The following is a 22199-nucleotide window of genomic DNA, read 5'->3' as shown; positions in this document are numbered from 1 at the left end:
ATTGTAATTCTCTAATAATAACTACTGTGTTGTATCTAAGGTAACTCTTTTAAAATCCAATTTAAGTAAAGCAGTAACCTCTAAAGAGAAAAAAATTACAGTTAGCCCACAAATTAGTTAAAAAGCAATGAAAAGGTAAGCAAGTAGGGCTGGGCACAGTGGCTCACACCTGTAATCCCAGCACTTTGGGAGGCCGAGGTGGGTGGATCACGAGGTCAAGAGTTCGAGACCATCCTGGTCAACATGGTGAAACCCCGTCTCTACCAAAAATACAAAAAATTAGCTGGGCATGGTGGCGCGTGCCTGTAATCCCAGCTACTCAGAAGGGTGAGGCAGGAGAATTGCCTGAACCCAGGAGGCGGAGGTTGCGCCATTGCACTCCAGCCTGGGTAACAAGAGCGAAACTCTGTCTCAAAAAAAAAAAAAAAAAGCTAAGCATGTAAAACCACACCCTTTAAAGAAAAACTTTAAACCAAATTAAATAATATTAGTTAGGTTAAAAAGTAAAAATGTTAAGCCCGTTCTCAGAAAGTAAAAGAAAATTGTATGTAAGGGAGGTAAAAAACGTATGCATTAGACTGATTAGAAGTAGTCTGTCCTCACTAGTGAGTAACTGTTTTCAAAACAGCTGTGGTTTATTGTTCACAGTACTTGTAGCCACTTTATGTAGGCACTCTGTAAGCCCTTCCTCCTTTGCCATTTCCCCCAGCACCAGGCACAGTGGCTCACGCCTGTAATCCCAGCACTTTGGGAGGCTGAAGCAGGAGGATCGCTTGAGGCCAGGAGTTTGAGACCAGCCTGGCCAACATGTTGAAGCCCTAGCTCTATAAAAAAATACAAAAATTAGCCAGGCACACTGATACATGCTTGTAATCCCAGCTACTCAGGAAGCTGAGACAGGAGAATCGCTTGAACCCAGGAGGCAGAGGTTGCAGTGAGCCGAGATCGCGCCACTGCACTCCAGCCTGGGCAACAGAGCAAGACTCTGTCTCAAAAAGAAAAAAAAAAAAAGGCAAAGGAAAGAGGTCTCCTAACCTCTTTAGCAATTGCTAACTGTGAAGGTGGCACAGAGCTGCTGGCTGCATCTCTGCCATCATATGGGAAGGCCTCTTTGAAACTAAGTTTCAGGCTGGTCTGAAACTAAGTCACCATAGAGGAAAGAAAAGCAGGAAATGTAGAGAAAGGCAATGTTTGATGATGTAGTGTCAGAGACAGGCAGTCTGGGTTCAAAAACTACTTCCCCACTTCCCACCTATCTGACCTTGGGCAAACAACTTCACTTCTCTTGGCCTCTGTTTCCTCATCTATGAAATGAGCATAATATCAGGGCAATTTTGACAATTACAGAAGTAAAAGCACTTAGAATATTTAGAATATGACACGTAGTAACTGCTTCATAAGTATTAGTTGTTACCACTGTCATTAGCCACCCCCCATCATGTAAGTTTTTAAAAATGCCTTTTTTTTTAAGAGATGGGGTCTCACTCTGTTGCCCAGGCAGAGGTGCAATGATGTGATCATAGCCCAGTCTCAAAGTCCTGGGCCCAAATGATCCTCCCACTTCAGCCTTTCAAGCAGCTGTGACAACAGGCATGAACCACTACACCAGCTCATTTTAAAAAATTGTATTTAGAGATGGAGTCTTTACTGTGGAGGCTGGTCTTGGACCCCTGGCCTCAAACAATCATCCTGTCTCAGCCTCCCAAGTAGCTGTGTCACCATGCCTGGCTAAATTTTGTGTTTGTTTTTATTTTTTGTACAGACAGACTCTCACTATGTTGCCCAGGCTGGTCTCCAAATCCTGACATCAAACAGTCCTCCTGCCTCAGCCTCCCAATGTGCTGGGATTATAGGCGTGAGCCACCACACCCAGAAAAAAATAAAGAGCCTTTTCATGCTTTTTTTTTTTTCACACAAACAACTAAACAAATCCTCACTAAATCATCAAAGAACCCTAAATTGGAAGCGTGTGGTGTGGTAGGACTTGCTGCAAACTCCATACCACAGCCCCAGTAATTATTTTAGATTTCACAGCACATTTTGGTGGGGAGAGAGATGTCACCTTGGGCGGCGTTTCTTCTGCAGAATCCATGGGACTGAACCTTGTCAGAGACAGTTGCCCGAAGACATCAGTGTGCTTGAGGACAGTGTGAAATATGCAGCTTTTGCTAATGACCTAACTGCATTAGCAGTGACACTGGGTTTGGTGGACAAGTTTCAAGGACAGGAACCCACACCCACTGAACGCAACACATTCAGCCAGTCAGAACTCACAAAAGCTCTGGTCAGAAGCTGGCTGTCCAACTGAGGGCTTTTCTTTTCTTTTCTTTCCTTTTTTGAGATGGAGTCTCACTCTATCACCCAGGCTGGAGTGCAGTGGTGAGATCTTGGCTCACTGCAGCCTCCACCTCCTGGATTCAAGCGATTCTCCTGCCTCAGCCTCCTGAGTAGCTGGGATTACAGGAGCCTGCCACCATGCCCGGCTAATTTTTGTATTTTTAATAGAGACGGGGTTTCACTATGTGGGCCAGGCTGGTCTTGAACTCCTGACCTCAAGGGAGCCACCCACCTGAGCCTCCTAAAGTGCTGAGATTACAGGCATGAGCCACCATGCCAGGCTGGGTCTGTTGTCTGTAACCATCAGATCCTAAAAGGGAGAGTAGTCAGATGGTTCTTCTTTTTCTTTCTTTTTTTTATTTTTATTTTTTTGAGGCAGGGTCTCAGGGTCTCAGGGTCTCACTCGGTCACCTAGATTGGAGTGCAGTGATGCGATCATGGCTGACTGCAGCTTTGAACTCCAGTGCTAAAGTGATCCTTCTGCCTCAGCCTCCCAAGTAGCCGGGACCACAGGCATACACCACCACACCAGCTATGAATAATTTTTACTTTTTTTTTTTTTTAGAGATGAGGTCTTGCTATATTATCCACTGGTTTCAAACTCCTGGGCTCAAGCAATCCTCTCCTCTCAGCCTCCCAAAGTGCTGGGATTACTGGTGTGAGCCACGGTGCCCGGCCAAGTGGTTCTTAATAAGTAACATCTCAGCTGTGGGGAAAAAAGTGAGCTAAGAGGAACGAAAATGCAACCTGAATATGTGTTTCAGGAGGAGGGGCCGTGATTAGCTATGTCAGCTCTGTTACGGCATATGTCATCTGGCAACCTTATCTTTCCTTGCTTTTTCCACAATAATCATGTACAAATTTTCCCTTCCTTGGGGTGGGAAAGGAGGAGGGAGAGCTGTCATGGGGGTGGAGCACGGTGACCAGGGAGTAGGCGTCTGCACAGAAATGCAGCTGGTGTGCATCCAATAGGTGCGGTACAGTGAATGAATGGAGCGATTTAAAGTGCAGACGGACTTAGGTGTGAATCCCCCCACCAGCTCTCTGTGAGCTTGGACGAGTTCCTTAACCTCCCCAGGCCTCAGCTCTCTCATCTGTAAAATGGGAATGATAACTGTACTTGCTTTTCAGATGTCTAGAAGCTCTTTTTTTTTTTTCCTTTGGTTTTAAGAAACAGAGAGTTTAATAGGCAAGAAAGAAGGAAGAAGCTCCCCTGTACAGAGACAGGGGAAGGGGGGCTCCAAAGTCAAGAGGACTTTAACAGCTTTTTAACAAAGAGAGCAGTTGTGATTATTGTCATTGTCATCATCACTGCTATTGTTAGATGAAAGCAGAGAAAGAAGTTCCAATAGGTCAATGAAATAGAAGTAGAAGAGAGGAGCATTAGAGAGTGGAAGCTGGATCGAAGAGCTGTAGGTCAGAAGTTTAGAAATCGGGCCAGGCATGGTGGCTCACGCCTGTAATCCCAGTACTTTGGGAGGCCGAGGCGGGTGGATCACTTGAGGCCAGGAGTTCAAGACCAGCCTGGCCAACATAGCGAAACCCTATCTCTACAAAAAATACCAAAAATTAGCTGGGCATGGAGGCTGAGGCATGAGAATTGCTGGAATTCGGGAGGTGGAGGTTGCGGTGAGTCGAGATCATGCCACTGTACTCCAGCCTGGGTGACAGAGTGAGACTCTGTCTCAAAACTAATAATAATAATAGATAATAAAAATAAATAATAAAAATTAGTTCAGAAATCTGAAAACAGTAAACATTGGTTCAGTAAAGGAAGGAGGAAGGTGGTCTTGGGGGAATACCTGGGCTGAAGTAATTGTTTCTGGTTGGTTTTTATGAATGGCTTTTTCCTGGTGGCAGAATGGGTCAATTTTCTCTTTTTACGTTTTTTGGGTTTTTTGTTTTTGTTTTTGTTTTTGAGACAGAGTCTTGCTCTGTTGCCCAGCCTGGAATTACAGGCATGAACCACCATGCCCAGCTTTATTTATATTTTTATTTATTTATTTATTGAGATGGACTCTTGCTCTGTCGCCTAGGCTGGAGTGCAGTGGTGTGATCTTGGCTCACTGCAACCTCCACCTCCCGAGTTCAAGTGATTTTCTTGTCTCAACCTCCTGAGTAGCTGGGATTACAGGCATCCGGCACTAAGCCTGGCTAATTTTTATTTATTTACTTTTTTGTTTTTAGTAGAGACAGGATTGCACCATGTTGACCAGGCTGATCTCAAACTCCTGACCTCAGGTGATCCACCCGCCTTGGCCTTCCAAAGTGCTGGGATTACAGCCGTGAGCCACCGTGCCTGGCCAGTTCTGTTAAATTTAAAGCCCACGATATTAGCCTGGATCAGTCCTGTTTCTCACAGTCTCTCCCACCTGAGATTTGCTGCGGAGGGGAAGGGGGTCTCTCTCTTAAAGGGGTAGTACATGTGCATTGCTCTTATCACTGCTTGGTTCTTAGCTCTTACCTCAAAGGAGGGCTGGTCATGGATGGAACCTGGGTTTCATTCTCGGTAAAGTCTCCTGCATCAAATCAATGGTCCAACGCCATGATTATTGCTTTAATTAAACTCTCATCAGCCCTCACTACGGTGTACTATAGCTTCCCAAATGGCACATAGATCTGTGATGTTTAATGTAACAGAAAAAGAATATTTGAACACGTGATATATTTACTCAATTTAAAACCTGAGACAATATAATATGCAGGCTCCCATTCATCCTTCCCACTCTCCCTGCCTCCCTGCCCACAGGTGTCCACTCCTCTTAGTTTTATACACATCCGTCCAGAGTTTATGCACATATAAGTAAATGAAAATATTGATTATATTCTCCCCACTCCCTGCTTTTTTTTTTTTTTTTTTTAACACAAAGGGGCTTCTTATAGACATGGTTCTGCGTTTTCATTTTCTCCTTTCTTTTTTCATACCATTTATGCCTTGGCTCTGGCTGTTCCTTCTTTTGCAAACTCTTCCTCCAAAACTCAGAGGGAGCTCTCACTCTTCTACAAATCTTTGCTCAAAGGTCACTTCTCAATGACACCTCCCCTCCGCACCCTACTTTATTTGAGACAGGGTCTTGCTGTCTCAAGCCTGTTGCCCAGGCTGGAGCGCAATGGTGCAATCTCAACTCACTGCAGTGTGACCTCCTGGGTTCCAGCGATCTTCCCACCTCAGCCTCCCGAGTAGCTGGGATTACAGGCGCATACCACCATGCCTGGCTAATTTTTAATTTTTTTTTTGAGACAGGGTCTCATTAAGTTGCTCAGGCTGGTCTCAAACTCCTGGGCTCAAGTAAGCCTCCCGCCTCAGCCTCCCAAAGTGCTGAGATGACAGGTGTGAACCACTGGGCTGGCCTCACTCCATCTTAAATTGCACTCCCACATCCTCAGTATCCTTGACTTCACTCTACTTTTTAAAATGACATTTATCATATTTTAGCATCTCACACAATTTACTTACTGTCTCTGTCTACTCCCATTAGGAGAAGGGAAGCTCTATAAAGGGCAGAGAGCTTTGATTTATTAGCTCCTGGTTTTAAGTGCCCAGAGGAGTGTCTGGTATGTAGAGGATACCCAGTGTGCATTTCCAATCGGAGTTTTAACCCCCATTTAAAAGGTATCATCTCCTTTGCTTACGGAAGCTTCATAAAGCAGAATGTATTAGGCTGGGTGCAGTGAATCACACCTGTAATCCCAGCACTTCGGGAGGCTGAGACAGGAGAATCACTTGAACACAGGAGTCTGAGAACAGCCTGGCCAACATAGTGAGACCTGCATCTCTACTAAAAAATAAAGAAAAAAATAGCTGGGCATGGTGTCATGTGCCTGTAGTCCCAGCTACTCAGGAGGCAGAAGTGGAAGGATCTCTTAAGCCCAGGAGATGAAGGCTGCCGTGAGCTATGATCGTGCCTCTGACTTCCAGCCTGGGTGACAAAGTGTCTCAGGAAAAAAAAAAAACAAAAACGCATAATGTGTTGAGTTTTCCCCTTTGCAAATATCATCAGCTTTGGATTTGTCATTCATATTCATAAAAGTAAGAAATAAAAGAGCATGTAGAGCAATGGAAAGCAGGAAGCAGTCAAGGAGGAAGGGAAAAAGCAAATGAGAGAAGAAATGGAGGAAGAAAAAAGCACCAACTTCAGCCACCCTAAGGAAAGAAACAAAGAGAAGGAAGAAGCTTGCTCAGGCCACTGTCCTGTACCTGATCCGTGCACCAGTACCAGAGGGACGGGATGGACATTCCAAATAGGACCCCTGGCCATGGGAGATCAGATGTCAGCGGATCTCGGAAAATATGGAAGGCATCTTCTCGGGGCAGCCCACAGCTGCTGTTCTCGCTCCGGTTGCTAGCCAGGGCCAAGAAGTACTTCTCCTTCAGGCCTTCCATCCCACCAACTGCAGCAAAACCTAGAATTCAGGGGAAGCCTGTTTGCCAGGGGAACTCAGCTAGGTCCGTGACAAGTGATGAGGAGATGGTTGGAGATTGGTGAAATTCTGATAAGAGCAGAGCCACCAAAAAATGTTGATGCCTTTAAGAGTTCTTAACCTCCCCCCACCCCCCACTTTTTTTAACTTAAAAAATAATAATAGAGTTTTATTGGACTATAACTGACCGAGCCATGCATTGCAAATATTTAAAGTGTAAAATTTGATAAGTTTGACATCAGTATTCACCCATGAAACCTCCGCCACAAAGTAACAAGTGTATCTATTCAAGTTTCTTTTCTTTTTTCTTTTTCTTTTGAAAGGGAGTCTTGCTCTGTCTCCCAGGCTGGAGTGCAGTGGTGTGATCTTGGCTCACTGCCACCTCTGCCTCCCAGGTTCAAGTGATTCTCCTGCCTCAGCCTCCCAAGTAGCAGAGATTAAAGGCATGCACCACAAAGCCTGGTTAATTGTTGTATTTTTAGTAGAGATGGGGTTTCACCATACTGGCCAGGCTGGTCTCAAACTCCTGACCTCAAGTGATTCTCCTGGCCATTGTCCCAGGCCACTGTATATTCTTTAAGCCTATTGACTTCCCCCCAAAATAATTTACTACCTCCTAAAATAATCTATACTTGCCCTAAGAAGGGTGTCACTTATTTGTAACCTCAAACTCCTGGGCTTAAGCAATCCTCCTGCCTCAGCCTCCAGAATAGTTAGGACTACAGGCATGTACCACCGGTGTATATCCGGTGACTTTTTAAAGTCTTTTGTAGAGACGGATCTCGCTATGCTGTCCAGGTTGGTCATGAACACCTAGGCTCAAGCAATTCTCCTGCCTCGACCTCCCAAAGTGCTAGGATTATAGGCATGAGCCTCCTTTTTTGGCTCTTTTCAGAGAAATAGATATTGGGTGGGACGAGATTGCTCATGCCTATAATCCCAGCACTTTGGGAGGCCAAGGCAGGCAGATCACCTGAGGTCAGGAATTCCAGACCAGCCTGGTCCACATGGGGAAACCCTGTCTCTACTAAAAATACAAAAATTAACCACATATGGTGATGCGTACCTGTAATCCCAGCTACTCGGGAGGCTGAGGCAGGAGAATCACTTGAACCCGGGAGGCAGAGGTTGCAAGTGAGCCAAGATTATGTCACTGCACTCCAGCCTGGATGACAGAGCGAGATTCCATCTCAAAAAAAAGGCTGGGAGCTCATGCTATAATTCCAGCATTTTGGGAGGCCAAGGCAGGTGGTTTGCTTGAGCCCAGGAGTTTGAAACCAGCCTGGGCAACATGGTGAAACCCCATCTCTTAAAAAAAATTTTTTTTAATTAGCTGGATGTGGTGGTGCACACCTGTGGGCCCAGCTACTTGGAGGCTTGAGCCCAGCAGGCAGAGGTTGCAGTGAGCCAAGATTGTCACTGCACTCCAGTCTGGGCAGCAGAGTGAGACCCTATCTCAAAACAAATGAAACCTTCTATAAGTAAGAGCTGTCTCTTCATCTTCTTTTATTTATTTATTCAATTATTTTTCCATATTAGTACAGAAAGAGATTAATTTTTACTTAAACAAAAAACAGTTCTAGGTAGGGTGGCTTTGGGAGGCTGAAGTAGGAGGATCACTTGAGGCCAGGAGTTTGAGATCAGCCTGGGCAACACAGTGAGACTCCATCGCTACAAAAAAACAAAATAATAAAACAATTAGCTGGACATAGTGGCTTATAGCTGTAGTCCCAGCTACTCAGGAGGTTGAGGTGGAAGAGTCATTTGAGCCCAGGAGCTCAGGGCTGCAGTGAGCTGTGATCACACCACTGCACTCTAGCCTGAGTGACAGAGCAAGACCATGTCTCAATAAAAAAAGCAAAAAACCAAAACAGTACATTTCCACAGTAAGCACAGTTCTCTTCTAGCTAAAATAACTGTGCTTCAAGCAAAGCGTCCATGTCAAAAATCCCCCAGTAGTATGCTCTTTGACAGCTGGGTTTGCCTCTCACAGTGATGAGAGTAGATATCCCTGCTTGGGAGACGTGCTGTTGTCCACCCAAGTAACCCTGGGACCCCACTTACTGTAGCCCATCAAGGTGAGTGCTCCTATAAGCATGATCAGCGTCTGCAGAGCATCCGTGTAGATCACAGCAGCCAGGCCACCTGGTGGGATGAGCACAGAGGTGAGGCTCAGGGAGTCTGAAGAGAAGGGGTTACTCTGGGTCATCAAGGAAACCTGGAAGACGAGGACCCGACAGGAGATTTCGTGGTGCTGACTGATTGCAAAGATGGCCACGATCACTCCTCCCTGTGTGCATGCCCATTTAGCAATGTGACTTTGCCACTCCTTTCATGATGAGGGAAATTGATTTCTCTACTTCTCAAAGGGGCTTGGCCACGTGACTTGCTTTGACCAGTAGAATATGGGGGAAGTGATATTATGCATCTCCAAGCCTGGGCCTCAAGGGTCCCTGCTGCTTCTGCACTTATTCTCCTGTTGCCCTGAGACCATTTACTTTAAGAAACCTGGTCTAGGCTGGGCACGGCAGCTCACACCTGTAATCCCAGCACTTTGGGAAGCCAAGGCAGACGATCACGAGGTTAAGAGATCGAAACCATCCTAGCCAACATGGTGAAACTCCATCTCTACTGAAAAACAGAATCAGCCAGACTTGGTGGCACATGCCTGTAGTCCCAGCTACTCGGGAGGCTGAGGCAAGAGAATTGCTTGAACCTGGGAGGCGGACATTGCAGTGAGCCAAGATTGTGCCACTGCACTCCAGCCTGGCAACAGAGTGAGACTCCATTTCAAAAACAAACAAACAAAAGAAGCCTGTTCTAACCTAAAGGAGGAAGAGAGCCCCCATGAAGGGGAAGCCCAGTCCACAGCCCAAGCTAACACCAGCCGTGTGAGTGAGGCCATCCTGTTCCAGCCAGTTGCTCCACCTGCCACTGAACTATAATTCACAGAGCCAGGTGAGACCAACAGACAGACACCCAGGCAACCCATGGACTTTAGGGGAATAAAAAAACCATTGGTTTTTCAAGCCCCTCAATTTGTGGGTGGTTTTATAACAGCAATTTTCAACTAATATAGGAAGCAGTGCTTGGGCCACAGTCCCCAAGCTCTGAACACCTTTATTTATTTATTTATTTATTTATTTATTAATTAATTAATTAGAGCCAGGGTCTCACTCTGTCAACCCAGACTGGAGAACAGTGGTGTGATCATAGCTTGCTGTAGCCTAGACCTCCTGGGCCCAAGTGATTCTCCCATCTCAATGCCCCAAATGGCTGGGACTATAGGCACACGCCACCATGCGCAGCTAGTTTTTAAATTTTTTCTAAAGATGAAATGTTGCCATGTTGCCCAGGGTGGTCTCAAACTCCTGGCTTCAAGTAGTCCTCCTGCCTCAGCCTCCCAAGGTGCTGGGATTACAGGTGTGAGCAACTACACTCAGCCAACACCTTTATTTTTAAGACTGAAAAGAGGTTGTGAGTATTAGTATTCAGAGGCCCCATAGACTTCCTGAAGACGGTCGTGGTGGTGCCTCAGAGGACTCTCGTTGAGTTTGCCACCTGCAAAAATCTTTGAAATGGGTGGGACAAGGTGGCTCATGCCTGTAATCCCAGCACTTTGGGAGGCTGAGGCAGGGGTTCAAGATGAGCCTGGCCAACATGGTGAAACCCTGTCTCTACAAAAAATACAAAAATTAGCCAGGTGTGGTGGGGCATGCCTGTAATCCCAGCTACTCGGAAGGCTGAGACAGGTGAATCGCTTGAACCCGGGAGGTGGAGGTTGCAGTGAGCCGAGATCGCACCACTGGACTCCAGCCTAGGCAACAGAGCAAGACTTTGTCTCAAAAAAAACAAAAAACAAAACAAAACAATCTTTGTAATGATGATACTGGTAGCAAATCCATCAGCATCTGGATAGAGCAATCTTTCCAGTCTCTTCCTTACACCTCATTCTTCCTCCTTCCCTGAGGAGAAGGGACAGTTATCTGATAGGAATATGTCTACTGGAGGGCACAGTCACTGTGCAATTAAAAAAACCCATTGCCCCGAGGTCAAGAGATTGAGACCCTTTTGGCCAACATAGTGAAACCCCGTCGCAACTAAAAATACAAAAATTATCTGAGTGTTGTGGCGCACGCCTGTAGTCTCAGCTACTTGGGAGTCTGAGGCAGGAGAATAGGTTGAATTTGAGAGGCAGAGGTTGCAGTGAGCCTAGATCGTGCCACTGAACACACTCCAGCCTGGCAATAGAGCGAGGCTCCGTTTCAAAAAAAGAAAGGAAAAGAAAAACCGTGCCCATGGGTGAGGTGTTCTCCAGGATCCTTCCTTCCTTGCCAGCAGGAATAGGACTCTCTCACAAAGGGGAGGAGACCTGGCGTTGATTCTGGCCCCGTTCCCTGCTGTTCGCTCACGCTGTGAGTCAGCCTGAGTGTGGTGAGGTCCTGGTGTTGGGTACCACTTAACCCCACCATCCTTTCTAAATTAATAGTGATGAGGATCTCCCATATGCCAGGCACTGTGGGGAGCATTTCGTTCAGTCATTCACAAAATAGCTAGTGAGCTCCTCACCAGGTTCTACATGGTAGAGATGCAGAGGTCAACAAAATGGCATGTTCCCTACCCTCATAGAGCCCACAGCCTAATGGGGGACACAGACCTCCAAACAAGGAACACCAACATTCACCAGTTATGGCAGCCTGCCCTCCCCTTTCCCCCTGCCCCAGGCACATGGCTTCTGCTAGTTCTGAGAACTCAGCAAAGGTCTTTCTCCATCAGGGGACTCTACATATGTTAGATTTCCTCAATTTTCTGTTTAGAGCATCCAATAGTGTTCCATGGAACTTAAAACAAATGCTAGGCTCGGTTTATTTCCTTCAGAGCTCTGGTTCCTGCCCTTTTTCCAATCCCACTCTTAGCACCAGGGTTGCTGCTACAGTGCCAAAGGGTGCCATTTTCACTCTGCTTGGTGTGAATGGCACCGCTGGAGTGGAATAAGACAACCTGCATAACCACTTGCTGGAGCAGGCTCTCATCTCAGAGTTCTTATTGCAGCCCTTCCCTCAGTCTGGAATTCTCCTCCTCTGCATTGCCTGTGGTTGTTATTAAAACCTGGTTGAATTGGGTGAGGTGGCTCACACCTGTAATCCCAGCACTTTGGGAGGCCAAGATGGGCGGATCATGAGGTCAGCAGTTCAAGATCAGCCTGGCCAACATGGTGAAACTCCGTCTCTACTAAAAATACAAAAAATTAGCCGTGCATGGTGGCAGGCGCCTGTAATCCCATCTACTCGAGAGGTTGAGACAGGAGAATTGCTTGAACCTGGGAGGTGGAGGTTGCAGTGAGCTGAGATCATGTCACGGCACTCCAGCCCAAGCAATGAGAGCAAAACTCTTTCTCCAAAAAAAAAAAAAAAATTGAATTGGTTGAGACATGAAAAAATGCACATCATCACTAATCATCAGAAAAATGCACAGGCTGGGTGCAGTGGCTCACACCTGTAATCCCAGCATTTTGGGAGGCTGATGCAACAGATCACTTGAGGCCAGGAGTTCAAGACCAGCCTGGCCAACACAGTGAAACCCTGTCTCTACCAAAAAATACAAAAATTAGCCAGGCATGGTGACTGGCACCTGTAGTCTCAGCTACTCAGGAGGCTGAGACAGGAGAATCACTTGAATGCGGGAGATGGAGGTTGCATCAAGCCAAGATTATACCACTGCACTCCAGCCTGGTGACAGAGGGAGACCCTGCCAAAAAAAAAGAGAAAAAAGAAAGAAAGAGAGAGAAAGAAAAAGAAAAATACAAACTACTACCACAATGAGATACTATCTCACACCAGTCAGAACAGCTTTATTTTTTAATTTTATTTTTTTGAGACAAAGTTTCACTTTGTCACCCAGGCTGGAGTGCAGTGGTGTGATCTTGGCTCACTGAAACCTCCACCTCCTGGGTTCAAGTGATTCTCTTGCCTCAGCCTCCAGAATAGCTGAGACTACAGGCGTGCACCACCATGCCCAGCTATTTTTTTAATTTTTAGCAGAGATGGGTTTTCACCATGTTGGCTCAGTTGGTCTCTAACTCCTGACCTCAGGTGATCCACGTGCCTCGGCTTCCCAAAGTGCTGATATTATAGGCACAAGCCACCACACCTGGCCTGACATTATTTATTGATTTCCCTGTTCATTGTTTGCCTCTCATCCTCACTTAAATTCCTCTGGAGTAGAGATATTTGTCTTGTCTACATCTGTGCCTCACTCCCTAGTATGATGTCCGGCACATAGTTGGAAATGTATATACACATAGGCATACAAGTATATGTAAATACATAATATATAGATACAAGGTACAAAATATATCGACACCAGGTGTGTGTGTGTCTGTGTGCGCACACACACACAAGCACACAGACACACACATATATATGCAATGAGTTACATTATGCCAAGAGGAGGCAGAGAAGGGTAAACATAGAGTGGAAGATAAGATAATGAATATTTAAAAACAGGTACTTCTCAAGACCCTACTGTGTGCCAGGCATTCTTCTAGGATACAGGTGTAATGGGGAGAGATGAGGTTATCTGCCCTCAGGCTTCAGGATCGCAGTAGTTTATTACCCAGCCTTGTATTGTGCCTGTGACTGCACACGGCTCAGCAGTTAGTAGGTGCTCAGGAAACAGTTCTGGGACATTATCAGGAAAAACATTATGCCATTGTGGTGTATTTTTAAAATGCTTTATATTTTTTTCTTTTTTGAGATGAAGTCTCACTCTATCACCCAGGCTAGAGGGCAATGGCATGATCTTTGCTCACTGCAACCTCCACCCCCCAGGTTCAAGCAATTCTTCTGCCTTAGCCTCCTGAGTAGCCGGCATTACAGGTGCCCACCACCACATCCGGCTAATTTTTGCACATTTAGTAGAGATGGGGTTTTGCCATGTTGGTCTGGAATTCCTGACCTCAACTGATCCACTTGCCTTGGACTCCCAAGTGCTGATATTATGGGCATGAGTCACTGTGCCCGGCCTAAAATGCTTTGTCTTATCAGGCAGCCCTCTTCCTTTGGTTAATGGTCAAAAGAAATCTTTTTATCTAGGGTAAAGGAATGACGTTTAATGAATAAATGGGTCTTAGCATAATGGAACATCAGAAGATGGGCAAGAAGAAGATGAAGTGGCCCACAGCCCCTGCCCACTGCCTCTGCCAGGTGTTACCCTCCATTCAGTCTTACCAGCAACTGTGTATACAGCAGTGATGGCTAACAGCCCCACTATGGCCAGGTACAGATCCAGGTGCAAAGACTGTTGGATAAAGATGGCACCTGCATACATGTCTACCTGCGGAGAAAGGAAGTTGATGGATGAATGAATTAATGGACATTTTCGGCACAGGTTCCCTGGGACCAGGGCCTAGCCAGATTCTGACAAACACAGAAGAGTCATGCATTGTCCCTTCTTCATCCATCGCATCCCAGATCAGGAGTCTTATGCTGGAGCCCTGCGCACCCTGGGCTAACGCAGCAGCCTCCTCAGTGGTCTTCTTGCTTCTGCCTTTGGTCCTCTTACACTCCATCCTCCACACTGCAACCTTCTTCACATACTATCATGATCACATCATCCTTCTCCTCCCCATTCAAACTCTTAAGTGACTCTCCCATTGCCCCCAAGATAAAGGCTAAATAAATAAGGCTAAATACTCACTTCTTACTCCCAGTCCTCCACAGACTTTGAAATATCCCCCATTTCTCCAACAATATCCCGCATTTCTCCAACAAGTCATGTGTACCTGGGCCTCCCAGATTTCGTTTGTGCTGGTGCATCCATCTGGAGGGCCAATCCCCTTTCTCTAACTGATAAGTTCCTCTGGGGATGTCACTTCCCCTAGAAGGCTTCCCACATCTGCAGCTTCCCACTAGACTGCAAGTGAACATTCTAGAAAGGAGCTTGTGTGTCTGTCCTGCAGTCTGGAGCTGGTGTAGAGTCACTTATTGTTGTTTGGATTCAATGGAACCCCTTCTGCTTCCCCTCACCCCTTCCCATAGGACAAGCTCCTCCCTCCTCCCCAGCTGGAAGTGGAGACAGCTTCTGTTGAGGGGCAAGTGTCTGGAGGTTGCCATACACCTGTTCTTTGCCACTTCCTAGGAGATCTGCCCATCCAAAGGTCAGGGTGGGGCAGATGCAATCAGCCATCAGCACATCTGATAAATAGCTGATAAATATCTAATTGCAGGAGGAAGAGAACAGTCCTATCCAAGGGTTGGCAGGGTTCTTGGAGTCCCATTGAGCAACCCACACCATCTTGAGATGTTGCCAAAGAAACTTGGCAGGAGTAGGAGAGAAAGTCCTTCCCTCCTTTTCTCCTTTTTTCTTTCTTTCTTTTTTTTTTTTTTTTGAGACAGAGCCTTGCTCTGTTGCCCGGGCTGGAGTGCAGTGGTGTGATCTCAGCTCACTGCAACCTCTGCCTCCTGGGCTCAAGCAATTCTCCTGCCTCAGCCTCCCGAGTAGGTGGGACTACAGATCTGCACCACCACGCCTGGCTAATTTTTGTATTTTTTGGCAGAGATGGGGTTTTGCCATGTTGGCCAAGCTTGTCTCGAACTCCTAACCTCAAGTGATACAGCTGCCTCAGCCTCCCAAAGTGCTGAGATTACAGGCATGAGCCACTGAATCCTCCCATTTTCTCCCCGTTTCCTCTGTCCACACTTACCCCCCCCCAACCCCTTCTTCCTCTAACCTCCCTGCAGCCTACGAAAGAGGAGAAAGGGGATGGGGAGGAGACACTCCTGAGCAATGATCTGTGCCTTATCTTCTCCCCGTGCTGCACGGGTGTGGCCAGGCTGTATCCCTGCCTTACCGAGATCTTGGTGAAGATGTAGATAAATAGGTAGAGTACCGCCAGGATGATAGGGATTCTGGTGCCACCAAAGCGCTTCCGTAGGTATTCTGGCATCGTGGTGACCTGAGGGCCAGAGCTGAGATTTCACCACCAGCTGACTTCACCACCAGCATGTGACCTTCCCACACCAGCCCTTCCCATCAGCTCCTGCCCACCCCACAACTCAGAGGCACAGATGGTCTTCTTGGGAGTCTCAGTCAGGGACTTAAGAAGGGACAAGAGGGGCCCAGCACGGTTGGTTCTCATCACTTTGGGAGGTTGAGACAAGAGGATCACTGGAGTCTAGGAGTTCGAGACCAGACTGGGCAACATAATAAACCCCCATTTCTACAAAAAATACACATTTTTCCTAGTTACGCGGGAGGCTGAGGCAGGAGAATTGCTTGAACCCAGAAGGTGGAGGTTGCGGTGAGCCGAGATCGTGCCATTGCACTCCAGTCTGGGTAACAACAGCGAAACTCCGTCTCAAAAAAAAAAAAAAAAATACACATTTTGTCAGGCGTGGTGGCAGGTGCCTATAGTCCCAGCTACTCAGGTGGCTGAGGTGGGAGGATCACTTGGATCTGAGCCCAGGAGATCGAGGCTGCAGTGAGCCATGATAATGTCTAAGTGACAGAGGAGAGTCTGTCTCAAAAAATATACATATGGTAGACAAAAATAAATTCTTGGTGGATAATGGATTTAATTGTGAGGCCACATATGGTGGCTTACACCTGTAATCCTAGCACTTTGGGAGGCCAAGGTGGGAGGATTGCTTGAGCCCAGGAGCTCAAGACCAGCCTGGCCAACCACTCTATTGCTACAGTAAGACCCTGTCTCTATTTTTTTTTTTTTTGAGATGGAGTCTCGCCCTGTCACCAAGGCTGGAGTGCGGTGGTGCGATCTTGGCTCACTGCAACCTCCACATCCAGGTTCAAGCGATTCTCCTGCCTCAGCCTCTCAAGTAGCTAGGACTACAGGCACCTGCCACCATGCCCGGCTAAATTTTTGTATTTTTGGTAGAGACGGAGTTTCACCATATTGGTCAGGCTGGTCTTGAACTCCTGACCTTATGATCTGCCCGCCTCAGCCTCCCAGAGTGCTAGGATTACAGGACATGAGCCACTGAGCCCACCCCCATCTCTATTTTTTTAAATAAAGACATATAACCTAATAGAAAAATGGGCAAAAGTCCTAAACAAGTTACTTCCTCAAAGAGGAAATCCAAATGGCCAGAAAATGTACAAAAAGAGTTGCCAATTAAAAGCAGTGAGATGGCCGGGTACAGTGGCTCATGCCTGTAATCCTAGCACTTTGGGAGGCTGAGGTGGGAGGATCATCTGAGGTCAGGCGTTGGAGACCAGCCTGGCCAACTTGGCAAAATTACTGTCTCTACTAAAAATACAAAAATTAGCTGGGCTCCCAGCTACTGGGGTGGGTCAGGGGGTGGGATGGGGACTGGGTGAGGCAGGAGAATTGCTCGAACCCAGGAGGTGGAGGTTGCTGTGAGCCAAGGGCATGCCACTGCCCTCCAGCCTGGGTGACAGAGTGAGACTCCCTTTCAAAAAAATTTTAAAAAGCAGTGAGATACTACTACACGCACCAAATTAGCAAGAGTTTTAAAGTAGGAGAATATCAAATGTCATCAAGGATGCAGTGAGTTACAGGAAAGGGAATTTTCATACGCTGCTGGTGGGAACACAGCCTCAGCCTACAGGCTCAAGTGATCCTAATCCTCCCACCTCAGCCCCTTGAGTATCTCAGACTATAGGTGTGGATTACCACACCCAGCTAATTTTTGTATTTTTTGTAGAGATGAGATTTTGTCATGTTGCCCAGGCTGGTCTCAACTCCTGGCCTCCCAAAGTGCTGGGATTACATACATGAGCCACCATGCCCAGCCTACTTTGTGTATTTTTAAACATTTCCATAATAAAAAGCTAAAATCAGCTATTGCTTTATGAACAGCACTGTGATGTTGTGTGATCTCGCCGTGTGCAGTAGAATGTATACAACAGAGTTCAGTTTAGAAAGATGAGTGATGCAATGCTGCCAACGAAATCATAGATGATTTTTTAAAAACTGCTTTTCTAAGAGTCAAAAGCAGCATTAGTTTGCACTAAAACGTTGACATTTTGTACCAGTCAAAAATAGCTCAATTATGATCTTTTTATATGCGAAGGAAGAAAAAAATCACAAAATCATGTATATATAATTTTTAAAAATTTTATATATTTGTGTGTGTGTATATATGTGTGTGTGTATATATATATTTTGAGACAGGGCTGGAGTGCAGTGACATGATCTCAGCTCATTGCAAACTGCAACATCTGTCTCCTGGGCTCAAGTGATTCTCATATCTCCTTAGTCTCCTGAGTACCTGGGATTACAGGTGCATACCACTATGCCTGGATAATTTTTGTATTTTTTTTAGTAGAGATGGGTTTTCACCATGTTGCCCAGTCTGGTCTCAAACTCCTAGGCTCAAGTGATCCACCCACCTTGGAAAGTGCTGGGATTACAGGCATGAGCTATATACTTCTTCTTCTTCTTCTTTTTTTTTGTAAAACATAGGCTGGGCATAGTGGCTCATGCCTGTAATTCCAGCTACTCAGATTGGGAGGCTGAGGTGGGCGGATCACTTGAGCCCAGGAGTTCAAGACTAGCCTGGGCAACATGTCGAAATTTTTTTATTTTTGACTAAAGAAAAAATACAAAAATTAGCTGGGCATGGTGGCATGCACCTGTGGTCCCAGCTTCTGGGGAGGCTGAGGTGGGAGGATCGCTTGTGACCAGGAGGCGGAGGCTGCAGTGAGCCGAGATTGCACCACCCCATTCCATCCTGGGGACAGAGCCAGACACTGTCTCAAAAAAATTTAGCAGAAACATGTTGTGATTTAAATATTTAAAAGAAATTGTGAGCTTTACATTTGTGTTTTGGTATTTAAAATTTTTGGACTCCATATTTTTTTCCAACCTCCAAATGCCCTCTGTGTGCCTTGGATATTGGGTACTGGGGGAAGCGCTACAGACTGGGTTTGTCATTGTCTCACCTGTGGATCATCCCTCCTTTTTACTGGGGCCTCTGAGTGGCAATCTGATGGATGACCATAGGCAGGAGAGAGGGATCACAGAACGAGGGAGGGACTGCAGGGCTGATATTCCCAAAGCATCTTTCAATTCTACAGCATCCCAACGCCCCCGTCCCCCCAACTCACCTGCCCAGCAATGTAGATAGGGAGGAAGATCCAGGCCAACATCAGCACAGAAAACAAGCCCTGCTCAAGAAAACACAGTCAGAACTTGGCCCCCAGCTCACAACAAGGTGCCCATTTGGATTTCCCTCTGTGCCCTGAGGCAGCCTGGCCTGAACTCCACATGTACTGTAGTCTCTAACTTGCTGAGTGGTTCACCTTTGCTGGCCTTCATGTTTCCTTTTTTTTTTTTGAGTTAGACTCTAGCTCTTGTTGCCCAGGTTGGAGGGCAGTGGTGCGATCTTGGCTTACTGCAACCTCCACCTTCCAGGTTCAAGTGATTCTCCTGCCTCAGTCTCCCAAGTAGCTGGGATTATGGCATCCACCATTATGCCTGGCTAACTTTTTGTATTTCTAGTAGAGATGAGGTTTCACCACGTTTGCCAGGCTGGTCTTGAACCCCTGACCTGAGGTGATCCTCCTGACTCGGCCTCCCAAAGTGCTGGGATTACAGGCATGAGCCACTGTGCCTGGCCCCACCATTCTATTTTTAAAGTGTAGGGCATTCACACAACTTTCCCCTGAGATCTACCTATAAGGTAGAGGTAAGATGTCATCTATGCCCTGGGTAAAGTACTTACATTAAGCTCATAAGCTGATACAGAAAGGCCTGTAGCAGCACCTGACCCTGCCAGGCCAATAAAATGTCCACTTCCAACATTGCTGGCAAACAAGGATGCGCCCACCTGTGGGGAAATGGACAGGTCAGATCGTGGGGACAAAGTTGAGGGTACCTGCTCCCCTCCCCCAATTCTGTCCATGCTCCAGAGGGACAGAGAAGAGAAGTGGAGGAAGGCAGGGCCATCCCTAGCCTATCAGTCATTTTTGTTTACATTAGAATGAGATTCTCCTTCTCCAAGCCTTTTAATTATTCAGAGCCCACCTGTCAGAAATTGGTAGATAAATATTCATGTCTACAGGACCTAAAATGCAGATCACACCACCTAGGGTGGTGAAATGCACAGCTTAAACAACTGTATGCAGCATCCCTGTGGGAGCTGGGGGGAAGATGACAGGTATTGTAGAAAGTGATTCATGGTGAGAATCAGGAAGCCTGTGTTACTCCCAAGATCTGTTTCTAACTTAGCAAAGAAGACAGTCCTCCTGGTAGAGCACTAAATGGCTAATGCTGTACTTGATGACTCCAATCCATGGTCTCAGTTGATTGGGCTGGACAGGTCTGGGTACCTGGGCAAATTATATCTCTTTCTTGGGAATTTGGAATTGGGACACCATCTCCACTGGTCCCTTGGACTGGAGATGTGTAAACCAGGGAGGTGTGTGAAGGAGTGATGTGGAGGCATGTTTCACCGAGTGCTGTTCATCACTGCCAATTCAGAGAGAGGGGAGAATGAAGACATTCACATAAAGGTAGGTCCAGCTGGGCGCTCTGGCTCACTTCTGTAATCCCAGTACTTTGGGAGTCCAAGGCGGGCAGATCACTTGAGGTCAGGAGTTCAAGATCAGCCTGGCCAACATGGTGAAACCCTGCCTCTACTAAAAATACAAAAGTTAGCCAAGCATGGTGGCACACGCTTGTAATCCCAGCTACTCAGGAGGCTGAGGCAGGAGAATCCCTTGAACCTGGGAGGTGGAGGTTGCAGTGAGCAGAGATTGCGCCTCTGCACTCCAGCCTGGGCAACAGAGACTCCGTCTGGGAAAAAAAAAAAAAAAAAAGGCAGATCCAGTGAGGAGGGGAAAGGAGGGAGAGAGAAGAAAAAGAGGAGGCTGGGCATGGTGACTCACACCTGTAATTCCAGCACTTTGGGAGGCCAAGGCGGGCAGCTCACTTAAGGTCAGGAGTCTGAGACCAGTCCGGCCGATATGGTGAAACCCTGTCTCTGCTAAAAATACAAAAATTAGCCAGGCATGGTGGCAGGCACCTGTAGTCCCAGCTACTTAGATGGCTAAGACAAGAGAATTGTTTGAACCTGGGAGGCAGAGGTTGGAATGAGCCAAGATTGTGCCATTGCATTCCAACCTGAGCAACAGAGTGAGACTCGGTCTCAAAAAAAAAAAAAAAAAAAAAAAAAAGAGAGAGAGAAAGCATTGTTTTTGACTGGGTGTGGTGGCTCACACCTGTAATCCCAGCACTTTAGGAGGCTGAGGCAAACAGATCACATGACGTCGGGAGTTTGAGATTAGCTTGACCAACAAGGAGCAACCCCATCTCTACTAAAAATACAAAATTAGCGAGGCGTGGTGGCACATGCTTGTAATCCCAGCTACTCAGGAGGATGAGGCAGGAGAATCGCTTGAACCTGGGAGGTGGAGGTTGCAGTGAGCTAAGATCTGGGCGACAGAGTGAGACTGTCTCAAAAAAAAAAAAAAAGTAGATCCAGTGAGGAGGGGAAAGAAGAGAGAGAGAAGAAAAAGAGGAGGAGGAAGGGAAGGAGACGGGTGGAGGAAGAGAAGAGAGGAGGGAGAATTGTGAGAGGGCCATTTTGCCTCCGTACTGACTTTCCTGTCTCTGCTTCTTATTAAATTCTATTTCATCGATCTACATGTTTATCCTTCTGTCAGTATCACACTCTCTTGATTACTGTAGCTTTGTAGTAAGTTAGTGTGAGTCCGCCAACTTTATTCTTCTTTTTCAAGATCGTTTTGGCTATTCTGGGTCCTTTGCATTTTCATATGAATTTTAGGATCAGCTTGTCAATTTCTGCAAAAAAAAAAAAGAGGAGCAGAAATTTCGATGGGGATGGTGTTAAATCTGCAGGTCTATTGGGAGGATATTGCTGCTTTAGCGATGTTAAGTTTTTGAATCAAAGAACTCAGCTTGTCTTTTTAATTAGTTCTTAAGTTTTTCCAGTGACTTTTCAGTGTATCAGCATCGTATTCTTTTGTCAAACTTATTACTAAATACTTTATTCTTTTGATGCTGTTGTAAGTGGAATTACTCTCTTAATTTCATTTTCAGGTTATTCCTTGCCAGTGTATAAAAATACAATTAATTTTTAAAAATTGATCTTATAATCTGCCATCTGACTAAACTCATTTATAATAGTGTTTCTCGGGTTGTTTAGAAGATCATGTCTTATACAAATCAAGATAGATTTGTTTCTTCTTCTTCAACATGGATACTTTTTACTTCTTTCTCTTGTGAATTGCTCTGGCTAGAACCTCCAGAAAAATGTCAAATACTGGTGGCAAAGAGGACATGTTTGTCTCATTCCTGATCTTAGGGAGAAAAACTTCAGTCTTTCACCAGTAAGTATGTTAGCTGTGGGTGATTTTGTAGATGCCCTTTATAATTTAAAGAAGTTTTCTTCTATTCCTAGTGTGTTGAATGTTTTATAATGAAAGGGTTTTAG

The 22199-nt window shown here is 46.1% G+C and overlaps 1 protein-coding gene across 29 annotated transcripts in view; it reads right to left on the bottom strand.

Annotated features, from left to right (window-relative positions):
* Positions 1-22199, bottom strand: part of SLC5A11 (solute carrier family 5 member 11) — a 59750-nt gene that overhangs the window by 17596 nt on the left and 19955 nt on the right. For 21 of the 29 annotated variants that reach the window (XM_078344957.1, XM_054242715.2, XM_035267213.3 and 18 more), the window contains 6 exons: positions 19467-19571; positions 18850-18909; positions 15611-15715; positions 13989-14094; positions 8824-8904; positions 6536-6741 (listed from right to left, as the gene is read on the bottom strand). In XM_078344957.1, the coding sequence (XP_078201083.1) occupies positions 6536-6741; positions 8824-8904; positions 13989-14094; positions 15611-15715; positions 18850-18909; positions 19467-19571 (663 nt within the window). Of the gene's footprint in view, positions 1-6535; positions 6742-8823; positions 8905-13988; positions 14095-15610; positions 15729-18849; positions 18910-19466; positions 19572-21345; positions 21548-22199 lie in introns of all 29 variants that reach the window. The other 8 variants (XM_078344965.1, XM_078344966.1, XM_078344969.1 and 5 more) reach the window with 3 other exon arrangements.

The sequence above is a fragment of the Callithrix jacchus genome, chromosome 12 (assembly GCF_049354715.1).
Source record: "Callithrix jacchus isolate 240 chromosome 12, calJac240_pri, whole genome shotgun sequence".
Taxonomy (NCBI): domain Eukaryota; kingdom Metazoa; phylum Chordata; class Mammalia; order Primates; family Cebidae; genus Callithrix; species Callithrix jacchus.
The sequence above is the reverse complement of the archived record's forward strand: the minus strand, read 5'-3'. Positions and strand labels throughout refer to the sequence as shown.